At 35.0% G+C, this 18,058-nt stretch overlaps 1 protein-coding gene across 1 annotated transcript in view; it reads right to left on the minus strand.

The window, feature by feature from the left end:
- Positions 1–381: 381 nt before the first annotated feature.
- SEMA3E (semaphorin 3E) overlaps positions 382–18,058 on the minus strand; it is a 237,140-nt gene continuing 219,463 nt past the window's right edge. The window contains exon 17 of the mRNA XM_057504462.1: positions 382–1,193. Within this exon, the coding sequence (XP_057360445.1) occupies positions 741–1,193 (453 nt within the window). The 3' untranslated portion in view covers positions 382–740. The remainder of the gene's footprint in view (positions 1,194–18,058) is intronic.

The raw sequence follows: 18,058 nt of genomic DNA on the forward strand, positions 1-18,058 counted from the left end.
ATGAGAATATACTTTTGTACCGCAAGAGGGCAGCAAAATTTTTTCAGTTAGAAGCCTCTGTTTTGATACTCTTTTATATCTTTCTGAGAAGTTGCCTTAATTTCATTTTTCCACAATGGAGTAAAATTGAAAGGATGTGTTTTCATCATGAAACGTAATTATGGTGAATATGGCTTAATGAATTTCTTATGAAGGGCACGAGCCTCAAGGTAACCACAATTTTTCTTTCATGGTTTATAATAATTACAATACATCTGCTTCGTAAAACTCACGGCTTACATAACACTAATACAGTAATTCTTAAAAAGTACAGACAATTCACATGAGAATGTTAAAGTATCTGATAGTCTGCATGTTTTACAACATGGTGGAAAGGTAAAATTCAGAGAGAAAAAACATTTTATTTGTATTTTCCATGATTATTAAAATCTCTAATTTCTCATAATCTTAACTCTTCCAAGGGTAAATAACAATTGCTGCAGGAAAACAGCCAAGTACCAAAACTACAGATATGGCCACTTATTGATAAATAAAATGTGAAACCACTGAGCAATACACTTGTTAAAAAATTAATTTCATGTGATGTTTAACCAAACGAGTATGTAGAATAATTTATCATAACATCTTTATAGTCATTTCTGTATTACAGAAATCTCTTAATGCAAATAAGTTGGATGTTTTTTGCGTTTTTTTTGGTTCCAAATATAAATTCTTCAGAGACCAGTCGAGGTTTCACCCCGTCAGGAGTCCCGTGTGTGCCTTGGCAGGCGATAATGCTCGGCTTTGGGACGGAGCTTCTTTTCCTGCGGGTTGGCATACTTCCACTTAGAAGGTGACATTTTTAGCTTTTTCCTCTTCTTATCCGTGCACCATACCTTTTCACAGTATTCTTCCACTCTCTGGAAATTGCTGTACCCAATCAGCTGCAAGAACTCCTTGTACCACGGTTTCACCCCCTGAGGGATGCTGCTCTGGACAGGACAAGGCACCTTGTGAGGCCCGTCCTCCTCATGGTCTTTGTGAAACATTTCCCCCACTTTCTCCTCTTCCACTACCTCCAAAGTGATTTTACGGACAATATGGACAAAACTATGCTCTACTGTCTGGCAAAAATAGGTCCCGGCATCCGTTTTGCGCACCCTCAGGAAGAGCAGACCGAGGTCCATCTTCACCACTCTGTCACCTGTCTTCACCTGCAAGAACGAGAAAATTAACGACACTGGCGTATCATCCAGGGGAGAACACCAAGCTATCACCTTTTCCACCATGCTGAGTTCTCTTCTTTTCATTATCATAGGGTGAAATTCCCAGTTATATAGTTTGCATATACATATACACTGGGGGCTAATAATTAAATCAGGTATGTGTGTGTGACCTGAACTTATTAATTTACATTATACTTACATATCTAGATTAAATTTATTTATACTTATAGAAGAGATCTCTCCTTATCAATGACTTGGAGGCCATTTCACACAAGTTCTTCCCCTTAAAATTACCCCTAATTAATCATTATAAAAGCATTCAGTTCAGTATGCAACTCAACATTAGAGTGAAATGAAGATTCATCAAATTAATTTAATTTTTAGTGGACAGACCAAATGTCATTTTTCACATTATCAGTTTAGGCATTCTCATGCCATCCAGATCATGATGACCAACGTTTCTACAAGGACCTCTGTTTAGAGAGCTAGGATATCTTCACTCTCTCTCCTTAAAAAAAATCAAATCCATCCATTAATTAAATCAGTGAACATTTCTACAAGGCTGTTCATTTAACAGATTAAAAAATATGCAAATAAAATCCAGCTTCTGCTCTGAAGGACCTCAGAGTATAGTAAACACTGTTTGCATACATTTTCAGTGTGCAAATCTCTTTTTGTTTGTGACATAATAAATTATGCACATTACTTTTATAAATAAATAATTACAATTAAGGGTAAGAAGAGCACAATAAACTTTCAATAAGTAGCTCATATTTTATCACAAAGAGTTGTACTAGTAAGTACATGATTTGACATTAGACAAAGCTACCTTCAAACACCGGCATCGCTGTCTACTAATTAGATGATCTAGGGCACTTAAATTTTCTGCCTTAGTTTTCTTCATAAAAATGGAGATAATAATTTTAATGTAACTTGAAGGACTGCTCTGTAGTTTAAATGAAGTCACAGAGGTGAGAGCACATTGCACAGGGCTACGAATATTTATCTCTACTTTCCCTATATATGCAATCACTCTAGCTAAAAACTAACTGGTATGTGTTTCCACGTGGGCTGGGATCATGTGATGATGCTACAAAGGTGATTCACACTGTCCTGGCTGACTCCCCATTAAGAATACACAAACAAAAGCAATATTCACCTTTGCGACCACTTTGGCAGTAAAGGGCCTTATGACGAGCATGTGTTTGTGCCAGTGGTAGGTCCAGCCACGGCCCTCTGGGCTTAGCTCTCCTGAGCCTTGATCAGTTCAGGGGTGTCCAAAGTTGCAATGTGATTACTCATGTGTGGTCATTTAGATTATTTGTGAATAACGTGGCAAAATGGCATTAGTGGTGGAGCAGGAAATGGTACCCGAAATAGAGATGTTAATGATACCTGAGGAGGCCCCCGGAAGGATTTTTTTTAATCAGCCGTGTCAGAAAAATTAAGTACTGAGCAGCTTCTGAGTGATGTAGCTGGGTGATTAAGGGGCTCCGCAAGTCCTCCACAGGGGTTTCCCTCGAGTGGGAAGGACCACGTCCTGGTTTGCAGACTGTTAAAACCCTTAACTGAAGAAGTTCTCCAGTGAGGAACCAGGAAGAGCCCTCAAACAAAAACCATCTCTGGTACATGGAAACAATCTGTCACCTATTGATAGATTTTGTTGAGTATGTATCCTTGGCACCTGCTGCAGCCAGTCACTCTGAGAGGATTTGTGTCACTCTGCAACTTTTCACCAGGCCCCTTGGCAATCTCCTCTTTACCACTTCAAGTCCATCATCTATTGCAACCTGGCCATGGCCACACTGTGCCTTGAATGATATGGACTCGAAGCTCAGCCCCCATTGTTTTCAAGCTTGTGGCTTCGTTTGATGTAGGTGGCCCTGCCTCCTTAAACATCTTTTTTTTTCTGTGTAAATATCTCTTTTTGTGACATTCTGTGGTCCTGGTGCTCTTCTTGTTTTTTTCTGTACATTTCTTGTTCCCACTAAGGCATAATCCTGAATCCTACCCTGGCCTCATGTTTTATTTGCAACCATTTGATAACTCTTCTTTCTCCTCACCTCAGTCAGCTTCCCAGAGATGGTGCATCTTACACATAATCCATTGTTTTGTGTTTCCTATTAATTATAAAACACTAAGACTTACATAATCCTTCATTATTTACAAGTCAGTCTTCCCACTCAAACCACAACCCCCATTACTACTTCCCACTTTCTGATGATTACATTATTATTCTTCTAGCCCCCACCATTCTCAACTGTTGATCATTTTTACTTCTCTTTCATTATGTCCTCATATCCAATACATCACAAATTCCCAACAACATCTCTTCAGTGGGGACCATCAGAAACATCCATCCTATGTCACTGGTTTTGCCACAATGTTAGCCTCTCATACTTCACAACTGATTCTTTGACTTCATTTCATGGTGGATACCCCCAAATCTTTCTTCTTTCGGTTCCTGCTTCTTTCCCAGCTTGATTCTGTTTTAGGGCCTATGGTCTTGTCGGTCTTGTCTCTGCCTTGAGGGACTTCTCTACTTCCCTGGGGCTGGTTCTGTCTCATTTGGAAAGGCTGAACTCAATGCCATCTCTTCGAGCAGGCCTCCCTCCCACTCCTGGAAAGAAGTGTCCTCCTTTCCTTATTAGCATAATTCCACCTGTTCTAATCTTTATACACCTGAACATGCAACATTACTTACAAATATATAACAACAATCTTTCAATTAATTTTCTTTTGTTTAATATCTTTCCCTCTATTTCAACAAATGAGGACTATTTCACCCTTCTTCAAAGTTCATTTCCTTTTGTTATGCTCCTGACTAAGAATTTATTCAGACTCTATTTCTTGACTGAGCAGGTGAGAACTGCTCCATTAACTAGAGCCTGCCTGTCTAAGTCTACATCCCCAAACAGCCTATTGTAGTGTTTTTCACTAGGGTTGGTGGAATAGGTGCATTTCTGGAGACCCATGAGCTTTCTATAAGAATTTCTTGGATTATTGTGTTTGTTTTCATGATAATATAAATTAATAAACTATACTTGGGATCATGTGGGAGATCAACCTCACTGTTTGCATTTGTGTTTTTATAGATTCTGAACCATTTTCAAAGCTTTAATAGTTTCCAGCTGCTGAGAACAAAGATAGATTTAATATGTTAATGATACATTCCAGCCAAATGAAAACCAAACAACATCTCTGTGTGGTAAATGTACATAAAGAGTTTTGAAGTCGCTTGTATGAAGTGTTGGGGGAACGGAATCATCACATGGTACACAGTGCTAGAGGCAGATGTTCTATACACACATGGTAGTCTGTGTCTATTATTATGTTCATGGAGATACCTTCTTTCAGTAAAAAGAAAAAAAAAATCATCACATTAAATAAACACTTAAATGTTGCCCGTACAGTTATAAATTTATTTTATTTATATTTTATTTGGCAATTTATTTTTCTTTTCTATTTGAATAAAAGTTACAAGAGTAAAGAATGAATCTCTTGTTTCATTCTTATAAGTATTTAATAAATATTTTATTAAAAGGCGTGCCAACAGCCCAAGATAGTTTTACTTTTTAAGGGGAGGTGGTGGGGTAACCTGCACAATCCCACAGACAAATCTCCCTCTTCCTAACTCCTTCTGCTCTTAGCTCCCTCAGCTGCCACCTTATTTCCCACTTCCATGTCTTATTCTGGTCTTACTCTTTCTTTCTTTCTTTTAGTAAACTCGTTTCTACTGTCCACCAATCAAATTCATTTTTAAGAATTCCCCTCCAGGCTTAAACTTTCACTTAAGTGAATACTTTATTTATAGCCCATAAATATCTTTTGTTTCTTCCTGTAACTCAATATTACTCACATTTGTAGCCCATAAGATGATATTTATATTCCTCCTCAAACAGTTTTTCCATGCAAGTCTCACCTCTCAAGCCATGACCTTCACAAGGGCAAAGGACTATGTCCTAATTATTCTGAATATTCCACAATGTGTTGAAGTACTCAGAACACAGTGAAAAGGAAGAACATAATAATTTGTTCAGAGTGTGCAAGGTAAATGAGGTATACCAAAAAGGATATATCCAAAAGTTATTCATTTTTTCTATGTAAATCCAACAGTGATTTGGACAGGAAGGAAGTACGTTTTTAGGAGCAGTTAGTAGCTAATGAAAGAGGGTTACACTTCACAGAAATAAAGGAAAAGCAGTTATAGGACATTACCTTCACCTAAAAAGAATCTGCATACAAATATTCTCATTGGATATGAACCTTTATTCTCTCCCTACTGAATCTCCTGTGAGAGTGAGTAATACATGAGAAAATATGCAAAGAAAAGAAAATCCTAGCCTAATTTCTGGCATAGAACAAACAGTTTATGAAAGTGCTAATCCTTGACTTCTGGATTAGGAAAGCTTAAAAAAATTTTTTTTTTAAGTCGGGTATAAAAAGCAGGCATTTCTTTCATAATCAGAAACCTGAGTTTGAGAAATACTGCATTGCATATAAAGCCCATACTGGTTCAAAGATATGGAAGCATGAGAATTACCATGGGAATTGTTCTACATTGTTTATTCACATATTAGAAATAGTGCCTGTCTCAGAATAGATGTCTCCCATCCTGGTTATGGCGACTCATAAATTCAGGAATAAAAGATGTTTTAGCTCTCACATCAGAATGGTTGTACATTTGGTAGGTCAAATCACCTGAAAAGTTACATGTATCTTCCATGGCCTATGAATACTTAAAAATAAAAATGACTTAGAAATTTGTGTTTGAAGTTCTTCCACAATTTAATCTTTCTACTTTAGGTAACAAGGGTACCTTCAACATCAAATCTTGATTACAGAATTATTTACAGCCAGATGTGCTTTTTCTATGTCTGCAGACCAGATTTCCTTGGTCAAGAAGATGCTACATAATACATCATTTTTTCTAATATTCTTAGAGGATCTATAAAAATACAGAATTTCTTACTGAAAATGGTTTTAATATTCTTAGCTATAAAGATTCAGTATGTTTCAAGATGTCAAATAAAAAAAGGAATTGAACAAAGAATCCTGAACATATGGTAGCTAGTCAGGAAGAAGCAGTGGTTTCCATGTGTATCAACCACATGTTCTACGCTTTCCCCAGGAAAGGACCGATAGAGCCTTCAATTGGTTTAGTTCAGAGTACACTTAGCAATGAAATGAGTTTTAGTCAAGAAACAGAGACCAAAAATTTACATATTTGTTTGTGTATCTGGCTCTCCTTCAATGAAGAAAAATTTTGATTGACTTACAGAAAATGTATTATGTATAACAACATAAAAATAAAAATAGTTTATTAAAAACACTATCCAATGTGAACCTGCTGTATGGTAGAGCTGATTTCCTCCCAGAGACAGGGTAAATTACTTAGTACCTCCTTTGGGGGAAACTATTATACTATATATAGAAAGAATAAAAATATTCTAGTTATAATTCAGATTAATTAAAGGTTCAAATGCAGAAAACTTCTTTCTAATACAAGAAGATGCTGAGAAGAAAGTTATCATAAATAAGAATGCAAAACGTATTGTGAAAAATGTTATCTTAAAAAATATTAACCATACCAAAAGAAGAAATTTGGAACATTCATATTCAAGAAGGGGTTAGTATATAGAAGATGCAAAGAACTCTTGAAAGTCAACAAGAAGAGAAATTAAGGAAAAAAATACAGACAATTCAGAGGAGAAACTCACATGTTTAATAAGTATGCAAGATAATATTTAAACCTTCTAGTCATTTTAGAAATGGAGATTTAAACAAGATACCACCTTGTGCCTGAAAGAATGACAAAAATTAGAAAATGCCAAATTATTAGTGAAAATATAGGGAAATGGGAACCTACATGAACTCCTTTGACAGTGCAGATGATGCAGAAATTCTGGAAAGCAAGTTAACAATGATTACAGAAATGTAGGGTGTTAGAATGCAGAAATTTGTACTCAGATTTATAAGAGGTTATTTGCAGAGATGATCATTAAAGATGTGGTAGTGGGAATTAATGACACTCTTGGCCCACACTTAGGGGGATGGATCAATTAGGAAGAACAATGAAAGCATGCTGTGGGAGGTTAAGCAGCAGTCAGAAACAGTGAATTAAGAGACACAGCAACAGTAATAAGCCATAAAATGTGTTGAGTTTTTAAAAGTAAGAAGCAGAGTAAGATCTATAACACAACGCACTTATCTTTACAACTCATAATACTCAAAATGTTATAGATTTGTTCAATATAGTACAAATGTACTGGACTTTTTCCAATCATTACAACGTATGCATATGGCGAAGCAAGGATGAAAGGAGGGAGATGTGGTCAAGGAAAAATAAAGTCAAACAGGAGATTTGTGTGAACCAATCACGACAACGTACCATAATCGAAGTAGTATGACTGTGATGATTACCCTGGTGTGGTGACTAATTAAGTTTGTAAAATCTGCTCAAGCGCTAGTATACAAAATCGCTAGTATATAAAATCTTAGGATTTTAGAAATACTGCTGGAAAATAAACAGTTGTTTGAGAGTCATGTTTTGTTTAAAATTCCCATAGATAAGCATAGCAGATGATCATGATGAAGAGACAATAAGAGAACAGATGAAAGACAGATAACATTTGAACACAAAAATGCATGCCATAAACAGCTACTATAACTGGAATACAAATTCAACACTGAATTTCCTAGTGACCTAAGGAAAGAGGGAAGTAGGATAAATTCTAAGATACAAATTTTTCTAAAATATATTTAAAAAATTAATCCTTATGACAAGTACATCTTTTCTTGGCACTAAGGCCTGAGGAAAAAAAGTCTTTTTTGTGTTTTCATATAATGAGAGGTAGATGTCTGAACAACGGTACTACAATAAATACATTTCTTTAAGGTAACATCTCAGTGTCAAGACAAGATGCCCAGTTCTATAAAAGCTATTCTACAGGGTTAAAACAATGTGGTATGTCTATATAATGTAGTTCTGTGGTGGCATATCTTTATGCAGATGTACATTTTTTATTATCTAGAAGATGATATGAACTATGATTTAGACTAAACAAAAGCAACTGGAAAGTGAAGGGTATTAGTATTCTTTTTTTTTTTTTCGAAGAGGTTCCCATCATTTTAATTAGGTTTGCCATGAAAAGAATTAGTATTCTTGAACATCATAATGTGCCTGGCACCCAGCTTTCTGCATTTTCATGTGACTTTGTTTAATCAGATGCCCGGAGCCAGAGTGATTTCAGTGGGACAAAATATAGATATACATCTGATTTCATAGATCTACGAAAATATGTTTAATTTTCAAAGATATTTAGTATTCTCTTGGAAAATTAAAGGAGGAGAGTTCTATCTAAAACTCTAGAGCCACTTCTATGGTTATCACCACAAAGTCAGTTCACATTTTCCACTTGTGCAATGGGAAGGGTGTCTTTGCCATTACACAGGAAAAAAATGAAATGATGGGCTATACTGCTAGTTACTCCAGAGTTAAACTCTTGGGCACATGACATTATAAAAATATGCTTGTAAATGTTATAAAATGTAAGTTATGAATAATTACTTGTAAAGAGTTGTTAGTTTAGAAAAGATGGGCGCACTTTTTTTTAAGACTAAAATTGAAACACTGAAACTACTAAACAGATGTTTCAAATTAGGCAAAGAGTTCATGCACTTTATGTCATGACAACAAGAAAAACAAAGAAATAATATTCATGTGGAACAAACCTGATGCTTTCTGTGCATGTGTATAATGCCAAAAATATAAACATATGGCTGTCATTGATCCCTTAGACTTCCTGTCATGGGTTAGCATCGGTGAAGGTCAAGAAAATACAAGTCATTTAACAAACAAGAAGGCAGAATAAGAATGAGATTTACTTTATAATTCTCCTAGTTTTTATGAAATAATACAACTGCAACATTAAAAGGTGTTAACTTGTGTACTCCAATTTTCTTTGCTTAGTTTTTTACAAGAGAAACTGTCTCCATAATGCACTGGATCAACAAAATTATGTTCTAACTGAAGCTTGAACTTGAAGTACAAACTTGGTATGGATGCAATGGACTCTAAGTTATCTGGAAGGAACTGATGATTGGGAAGTTAACTATGCCTTTTAATTTCTCAACAGTATTTAAATGACTTTGATTTTATTCAATAGGTGGCCCAAAAACAGAGTTGGAAAGTGACAATTTTTAGCATAGAGTTAAAAAAAAAGAATTGAGAAAGTGAAGTGAAATTGAAGTTTTGATATCAACTTATGTTCTCTCTTGGATTTTCTGTAATAAACATGTACATCTATACAATGCATATGATCAGCTATTTTAAAGTGAGGTACTTTATTTTAAGACACACAAAGACACGCCAATATTTTCCCTTCAATAAAGAATCCACGATGGAAAGATCAACAAGGGCCACAGGGAAAATAAATCTTCCATAATTTATCAAACAATTAAATTATGATGCTGGTCTTATGGTTTAGCAACTTAACTTGCCTGCCTTACACCACCTTGGCATAGGCATAAAAAATATTTTATGTATCTCAGGATTGCCCCCATTGTCCTCACTGGGGATTTATATAAGCATATTCAACTCCTCCCTAGAACCCAACCTTGTTTACATAGTTTTGGGGTACACATTACTTTGTCAATAAAGTTCCAAAGAATGCCCTCCGATAATAATATTCATATTATTTGGTTTTATTGAAAACTAAATCCAATAAAATACAGTGCTCAGCACAAAGTGAGCACTTATTTATGAAAAGATGTTTTCTACAAAATACAATTTTTCATAATAATACTCATCTAATAAGGTTTCACTTGTATACATGTTTTCATTTAAGTCCTTAAATCACAGGTCAACAAACTTCCCATAGAGAGCTACACAGTAAAGATTTTGGGCTTTGTAGGTCATATATTCCCTGTTAAAACTACTCAACTTTGTGTTTGTAGCCACAGATACTAGGGAAACAAATGGGCATGGCCGTTTTCAAATGAGATTTTATTTACAAAAGAAGCAGAAGACCAGATTTGACACTAGACTACAGTTTCTCAGCTTCTGCTTTAAATCATTGTGAGGGTCAATATTCTATTTTCAGATTAAAAATCATATATTCCAAACTCAAAACATTCAAGATGAGTAGCATTTTAAGGTGAAGAGTTACTTACTGATCTGAGAAGCTTGAAGAAATGTATGGTTTTCTTTATCATGGTAAATGAAAATTACACACAGTGAACGAATAAACATTTAAATCTAAACAAGTGTATATTTAAATGTTTCCTCACTTACTTGGTTTTAAAATACAGCGTTTATGTATTTTAGAGAAAGAACAGCTTACAGAAGTACTCCAGTTGTCCAACCCAGTGCCTTAACAAGTATGAATTCCTTTTGTTTGGGATGTTATTCAGGATTAAATTTTTGCAATGATTTTGGAGGCTTTTAAATTCAAGTACATGGAACTGAGAGTTCATAAACTAGGGCATATTGCTTTGGGGCAATTTAGTTGTGTTCATAACTGTTTGGTTCTCTGCAATCACAAAAATATAATTTATACATCCTTTAAGGAAAATTTGAGGGAGCATTCCAAATTAAAACCATACATAACATTTATATATGGCCACCAAATTTGAATAACTATAGAAGGCCTTTGGAGCAGGTAAACTTGTATTTTGTGGATGAAATTACCTTATCCACAGCAGCATCTCCTTCATAAGGCTGTTGCAAGGATTAAAAGCACTAATATATGTAAAATGCTTCAGATGGTGCTTGGCACACAGTAAGTGGTATTTAAGTACTGATTGTGTCTTTTATCTCCTTGAATTTAATTACTGCATCTTGGCTGATATGTCTCTCACATATCTCTTACCATTCCAAGTCTTTTCTTTGGTCTTTATATTTGTGAGTAGGAATACATAAATCCTCTGATATATCAGAGGCAAGTTCCATGTGAATGCTTTACAGGAATCCCCAATTCAACATGGTCAAAAATGAACTCAACACCTTTCCCCTAAACCTTCTTTTCCTCACTGAATTCTTTGAATCATGTTACTATACCATCAACTACAGAAACACCCAACAAGGAACATGTAAATTATTTTTGATTGCTTCTCTTTTAAATATCAAATGCACTGAAAGTTATCTCATAAAAATTAAAACCTGTCTCCTTTCCTACTACCATTGTTTAGTCTTGGTCAAAAATCTTTCATTTGATTATTAAAATACTTTTAAAAATGGTCTTCTTGACATCGTGCTTATCCTCCAAGCCTGTTTGGCAAGAGTTTCTAGAGTAATTTGTTGCAGTAATTTTGCATGCAGTTTCCAGAGAAATTTGTCTACATAGTTTGTCCATGGTGTTCTCATTGGCTTAAAGATAAAATTAAATGGATCCTTGATCTATCTACTCATTTTTGCATCCTCATTTCCAGCCACAGATCTATGCATACCAAGCTGTTTCTTATCTCCATTACATATATTTATACTATTCTCTCTGGTAGTTAGCTTTTACTCATTCATGAAGACATGGCTCAAATGTCACCTCAGCCTGACTCTTTTCCTGATGGTCCATCATGCTACCTCTGTACATGCCCTGCTGGTTGAGGCAGTTTTCTTTTTCCATAGTTTCAACATAACTTGCAATGAACACAATATATTAACAATTAGTTGTTTACATTCTTGTATTCACTGTAAGACTACAAGTTTCAAAGAGGCTAAGGTATGATTTATTCATTACCTATGAAAGCAGGCTCTGAGTCAATGTTTCCTGAGTTCAAAACACTAATTGCAGAGACAAAGAAGAGTAGAAGGTCAAAAAAGTGTTCCATCTGAGAAGTTAAACAGCCTTCATGATTCTCAATAATATCATAGAGCATATGGGAATCACATTGCTACTACATGTAGGAGGCAGTTGCTTGCACATCCTATGAACTTGAAGGTAAAGGGTACATTAAGAGTTAATGTTGTATCATTGAACATAAAGATTTATGTCCCTATCACCTCAGTGATTACCTGCTTCTTTCCTTGTCCCCATCTCCACTATACTATATTCTTACATAATAACCAAATTGATATTTTATAACCAAATTTTGATTGTGTCACAGCTCTGCTGAAAACCATCCAATGGTGTTCTGTTTAACTTAGCAAACACCAGAACCCTTTATAAGGACTTACACATCCCTGCATGATGTGGCTCTGTACTCTTTGGCTCTTTCCCTTCTATCCTCACTGCTGTCCTCTGCTCTGACATTTTTTGAACATACCAGGTATGCTCCTACTTCAAGGGCCTTTGCAAATTTTCTTCCCCATGACCAGAAAGTTCTTCACCAAGGTGTCACATGGCCTCTTGCCTCACCTCTTTCAAGTCTTTTTAAAAATGTCACTTTGTTGATGACCTTCTTAGTAAGATCTCCATGACCACCCCTTTAAAATTGCAACTTCTCCATGCAAGTAATCTCTCTTGTATTTTCCTCCTTATTGTCATTGTCATCTGATACATTAAATATGGTTCTTATTTAGTTGTATTATTGTTATTATCATCATCATTTTCTATATTCTGCAGAATACAAGTTCTATAAAAGCACGACATATTTGGTGTTTGATAAATAAGGTTCAGATAAACAGATAAAGTATTACTTTAGTTAAAAAAAAAAGAAAATGAGAAAAAGTGCTCCTAGTTTTATATCTACAAAGGCTCATATGATAAAGCACACTTATTTTGATATAAAATCCTTCTACCAACAGGCATACAGTAGAAGTCTGAAAAGGCAATTTGAGAATGGAAACACATTGATATATATGCAGAGTATAATAATGCTTCCTGGTATGAGTGGTTAGAGTAGAAACTGTTCAAATTATTTGCAGGTTCTCAACATGTAACATGAGGAGTAATTACTGTTTCTGTCACTAAGGCTGCAGGAGTATGCTCCACTAAACTCTGATGAAAAAAAAAATACATGTAAGGATCAAGCCGACATCAGGACCATTTTTCAGAAATCAAATTCTAGAACTTCTGCTGTGACCACTTTTCCATTTGCTCCATGATCCAAAACATCTGAAACTATATTTAGAATTCCAAATTCAACCTTCAACAAAGTGGGTATAGAGGGAACATACCTCAACATAACAAAGGCCATAAACAACAAACCCAAACCCATAGCTAAAATCATACTCAGAGGTGAAAAACTCAAAGGTTTTCCTCTAAGAGCAGGAACAAAACAAAGATGTGCACTCTCACCACTTTTATTCGCCATGGTACTGGAATTCCTTGCCATAGCAATCAGACAAGAAAAGTAAATAAATGGTATCCAAATCAGGAAGAAAGAAGTAAAACTGTCACTATTTGCAGATGATGTGATACTATATATAGATAGCCCTAAAAACTGCACCAAAAACTATTAGAACTAATAAATGAATTCAGTAAAGTCACAGGAAACAAAATCAATATACAGAAATGTATTGCTTTCCTATATACTAAAAATGAACTAGCAAAAATAAATTTAAAAATTCCATTTACACTTCATCAAAAATAATAAAATAGCTGGGAATAAACCTAACCAAGGAGGTGAAAGACCTGTACTCTGAAAACTATAAGACCCTGATAAAAGAAACTGAAGAAGACATAAATGGGAATCTATTCCCTGTTCATGTGTAGGAAGAATTAATATTGTCAAAATGGCGATCCTGCCTAAAGCAATTTACAGATTTAGTGCAATCCCTACCAAAATACCAATGGCATCTTTCAATGAACTAGAACAAATAATCCTAAAATGTATATGGAACCACAAAAGACCCCAAATAGCCAAAACAATCTTTAGAAAGAACAGAGCTGGGGGTATCATGCTCCCTGACTTCAAGTTATACCACAAAGCTATAGTGATTAAAACACTATGGCACAAGAACAGAGCATAGACTAATGGAAGAGAATAGAGAGCCCAGAAATAAAGCCACACATATATGGTCAATTAATATATGGTAAAGGAGGCAAGAATATACAGTGGGGAAAAGACAGTCTCCTCAATAACTGGTGTTGGGAAAAATGGACAGTTACATGCAAGATAATGCAACTGGATTACTAACACTACACACAAAACTAAACTCTAAATAGATTAAAGATCTGAATATAAGACATGAAACCATAAAACTCTTAAAACAGGCAAGAATCTCTTGAACATCACCATAGTAATTTTCTTTTAGGTTACGCCTCGCTGGGTAAGGGAAACAAAAGCAAAAATAAACAAGTGGAACTACTAAAAACTAAAAAGCAAAGAACAGCAAAGGACACCATCAACAAAATGAAAAGGTAACCTATAGTATAGTAGAATATATTCACAAATGATACATACAGCAAGGGGCTAACACCCCAAATAGCTCCAGAATTCATGACTCCATACCATAAAAACAAATAACCCAATTAAAAAATAGGCAGAGAACCTGAATAGACATTTTTCCAAAGAAGAAATACAGATGACCGATAGGCACATGAAAAGATGCTCCACATTGCTTATCATCAGGGAAATGAAAATCAAAACCACAATGAGATATCAACTAACATCAGTCAGAATGGCCATTATCTAAAAGACATGAAATTACAAGTGTTGGTAAGGATGTGGAGTAAAGGGAACTCTCCTACACTGTTGGTGGGAATATAAATTGGTACAGCCACTATGGACAGCAGTATAGAGATTCTTCAAAAAGCTAAAAATAGAAATACCATATAACCCAGTAATTCCACTTCTAAGAATTTATCTGATGAAAACAATATCTCTGATTCAAAAAGATATATGTACTTCTATGTTTATTGCCCCATTATTTACAACAGTCAAGATATGGAAGCAACTAAAGTGTCCATCAACAGATGAATAGATAAAGAAATGTGGTATATATACATAATGAAATATTATTCAGCCTAAAAAAGAAAGAAGTCTTGCCATCTGCAACAATATGGATGGAGCTAGAGGGGATTATTCTAAGTGAAACAAGCCAGGCAGAGAAAAATAAATACCATATGATTTCACTTATATGTGGATTCTAAAAACAAATAAACAAAACAGCAAAAGACTCACACTGAGAAGTGACTGGTGGTTACCATGGGGGAGGGGATGGGAATGGGTGGGTGAAACAAGTGAAGGGGATAAAGAGGCACAAAATCTCAGTCATAAATTAGTCATGAGGATGAAAATACAGCATAAAGAATATAGCCAATAATTTTGTAATATCTTTCTTTGTTGATAGATAGTAACTACACTCATTGAGGGGAACATTTAATAATGTAGATAACTGTTAAATCACTCTGTTGTATACTTTAAACCAATGTTATATTTGCATGTCAATTATACTTCAGTTAAAGAAAAAGAATTCCAACTTCAGAAGGTTGTGTGGTTTAGTAAAAAGAATATAGATATCTGGATTTGGATCTACTTTACTAGCTGTGAGTAAGCAGGACTTATTAAATATTCTGATTCTCAATTATGCCATCTATATATCAATTTTTTAGAATAAAATGTTATATCCTATAAAATGCACATAGCAACTTCCTAGATATTTGGACAACAAATCAACATGAAACAGCTCAGCTTTGCAGTCAGGAATATCTGAGTTCAAACCTTGGGTCTATCACTGACTTTGTTTATGAGCTATACTTCTCTGACCTTTAGCTTCTGCATTTGTAAGATGAAGATTATCTCTAACAAGCAGATGTGCAGTCTAAGAATAATGAAGGCACCCACCACAAGGCGCCCACCTACTGTCACCGCTTCTGTATGCCATAGATGTGCATCAGAGAACAGCTTCATCTCTAAGTTTCTCCTGTTAAGTAAGTCTTTTCCCTCGGGCTTTCAGAAAGACTGATGCCCATCACAATTCACCAGGTCATCAAGCATCACGCCAAAGGAAAACACTCCCATATAAAGTATCTACAAACAAGCTTTCAATAAACATTTACAGAATTGATAAAATATATAGTGATTGTGTTTCCTATATGGCTTTTGAGGAAGCAGGAGACTGTGAAGGGCATATCTGAGAGAACTGCAGTAATCCAGTTTAAAACTAGATAACTGAGTTTCTAGATGACTTCTTCAGAAGACTGATTATTTGAGCAAAACTTTCATCCACTTGAGTATGTGGTGCCCAGATGACTGAGTTTGAATTTGCAGGCAGAAGTTCCAAATTCAAAAACTTCTCTTCACCTAAAGGAAGCTATGTATAAATAATGACAATCACAGCTTTTTTACAAAGCCTGGGGTCTGACTGCCCACTAATGACTTCTTATGGCTTGCAGAGCCCACAACGAGTCTTGACGGTCATTGTCATGGGCATTCTCAAAGCACTCCCACAGGAGGCAAGAACAGGAGTAAGTGAACTTAAAAATCCTTTACAATGGTCAAAATTTGATAATAAAATTATTATCTGTCTCACAGTAAGTACAATAAATATAAAAATGGTCTTTAAATAAAACTCTGAACTTTAAAACTCCAAAATCACTAAAATCTCTGAAAGGGCACACACACAAAGTTGTTCCATTTTGTATGCAGCATACACATTCAGCTTTCGATGAAGTCAGCAATTTTGTGTTTTAGATTGTAAATAAATCAATACAGATATTGCTATGTCTATAGAAATCAAGTATTATCTGACTAGGACATAACTTTCTATGCAGAGAATAAATTTTAAAATTTCAAGTATTAGTAAATATATCAGTGATGGAAATTTGAAGCTAGGGACTAAAATTTTAGGAAAGGAGAAGTAGATTCTATCAACAATATGAGAAAGAGCTTATAATTGAACATTGATGGATGCAGCATGTCAAAATGATTTGGTAAAGATTTCCAAATGAGGCAGATTATTTGAGCTCCAAAATTAAAAACAGAACATACTGGATGAAGAAAACCATGGAGGAAAGAATTACTTCTCTGTCTTCTGAAGCTATTCAACTGAAGCAACTGTAGAATATTCCCACATTCTCTCCTGCCAAGTGAGTTATGATTGAATTTCAAAAGAATAGTTTCACCTTAGATTTGTGGATTGGAAAATATTATAAAATCAGCAACTTATTTCAGTGCAATATACTATAACATTTTTGGACAGGTATTTATTCTAAGGATGTCAAGAAAATTTAGGAGCATTTTCCTTTCTTGGTTGTCTTTCAATATTATCTTTAATAGCCTTTGACAAGTTGAGGTGTCTTCCTCTCTAATAGCTATTCTAGGAACCTGAGATCTACAAATTCAATCATCTCCCAGGACATACTATATGATTTTGGATGAGAAACATGCTGTATTTTTAAGTTTCACAATAGGCTAGAAAAAAAGGCATCAAACACAAGGTGCTTTACATTTTGGAATCAGTCATTCTGGCTCCCAGTGACAGATGTTTGGTTTCTAGTGTCAGAATAAAGTAGAGACTTCATTGATTCAATCTCTACCTGCCATGTACCTATTAGCCCATCTCTGTGTCCAAAGGCAGGTCTCTAGAATTTCTTTCCCTTATTCAACTTACAACCTTCTCTTTACCAAGGATCATTTTGCTAATATTCACCAAGATCTATCTTCCTTTACTATAACAAAGTTTTATTCTTTCTATTTTCATAATTCTACTTTTGTGAAAATTGAGTTCAAAGCCCACATCAACATCAGCAATGCTTTATTTGCCTCCCCTAACTGCTTCATGCCCTGGATCTCATCCTACATACAATCAGATCCCTAGACTTGAATTTTTTTTAAAATCCAGTAACTGCCTCCACACTATACCATATGTGTGCTTTAAATCCTGCCTATCCTTCCATCTATAAGAGCAGCCCAAGTCATTCCTCTCTCATTATTTAGATTATAGAAATATAATGTCTACCACTAAACCA

This window comes from Manis pentadactyla, chromosome 7, assembly GCF_030020395.1.
Source record: "Manis pentadactyla isolate mManPen7 chromosome 7, mManPen7.hap1, whole genome shotgun sequence".
In the NCBI taxonomy this organism is placed as follows: Eukaryota; Metazoa; Chordata; class Mammalia; order Pholidota; family Manidae; genus Manis; species Manis pentadactyla.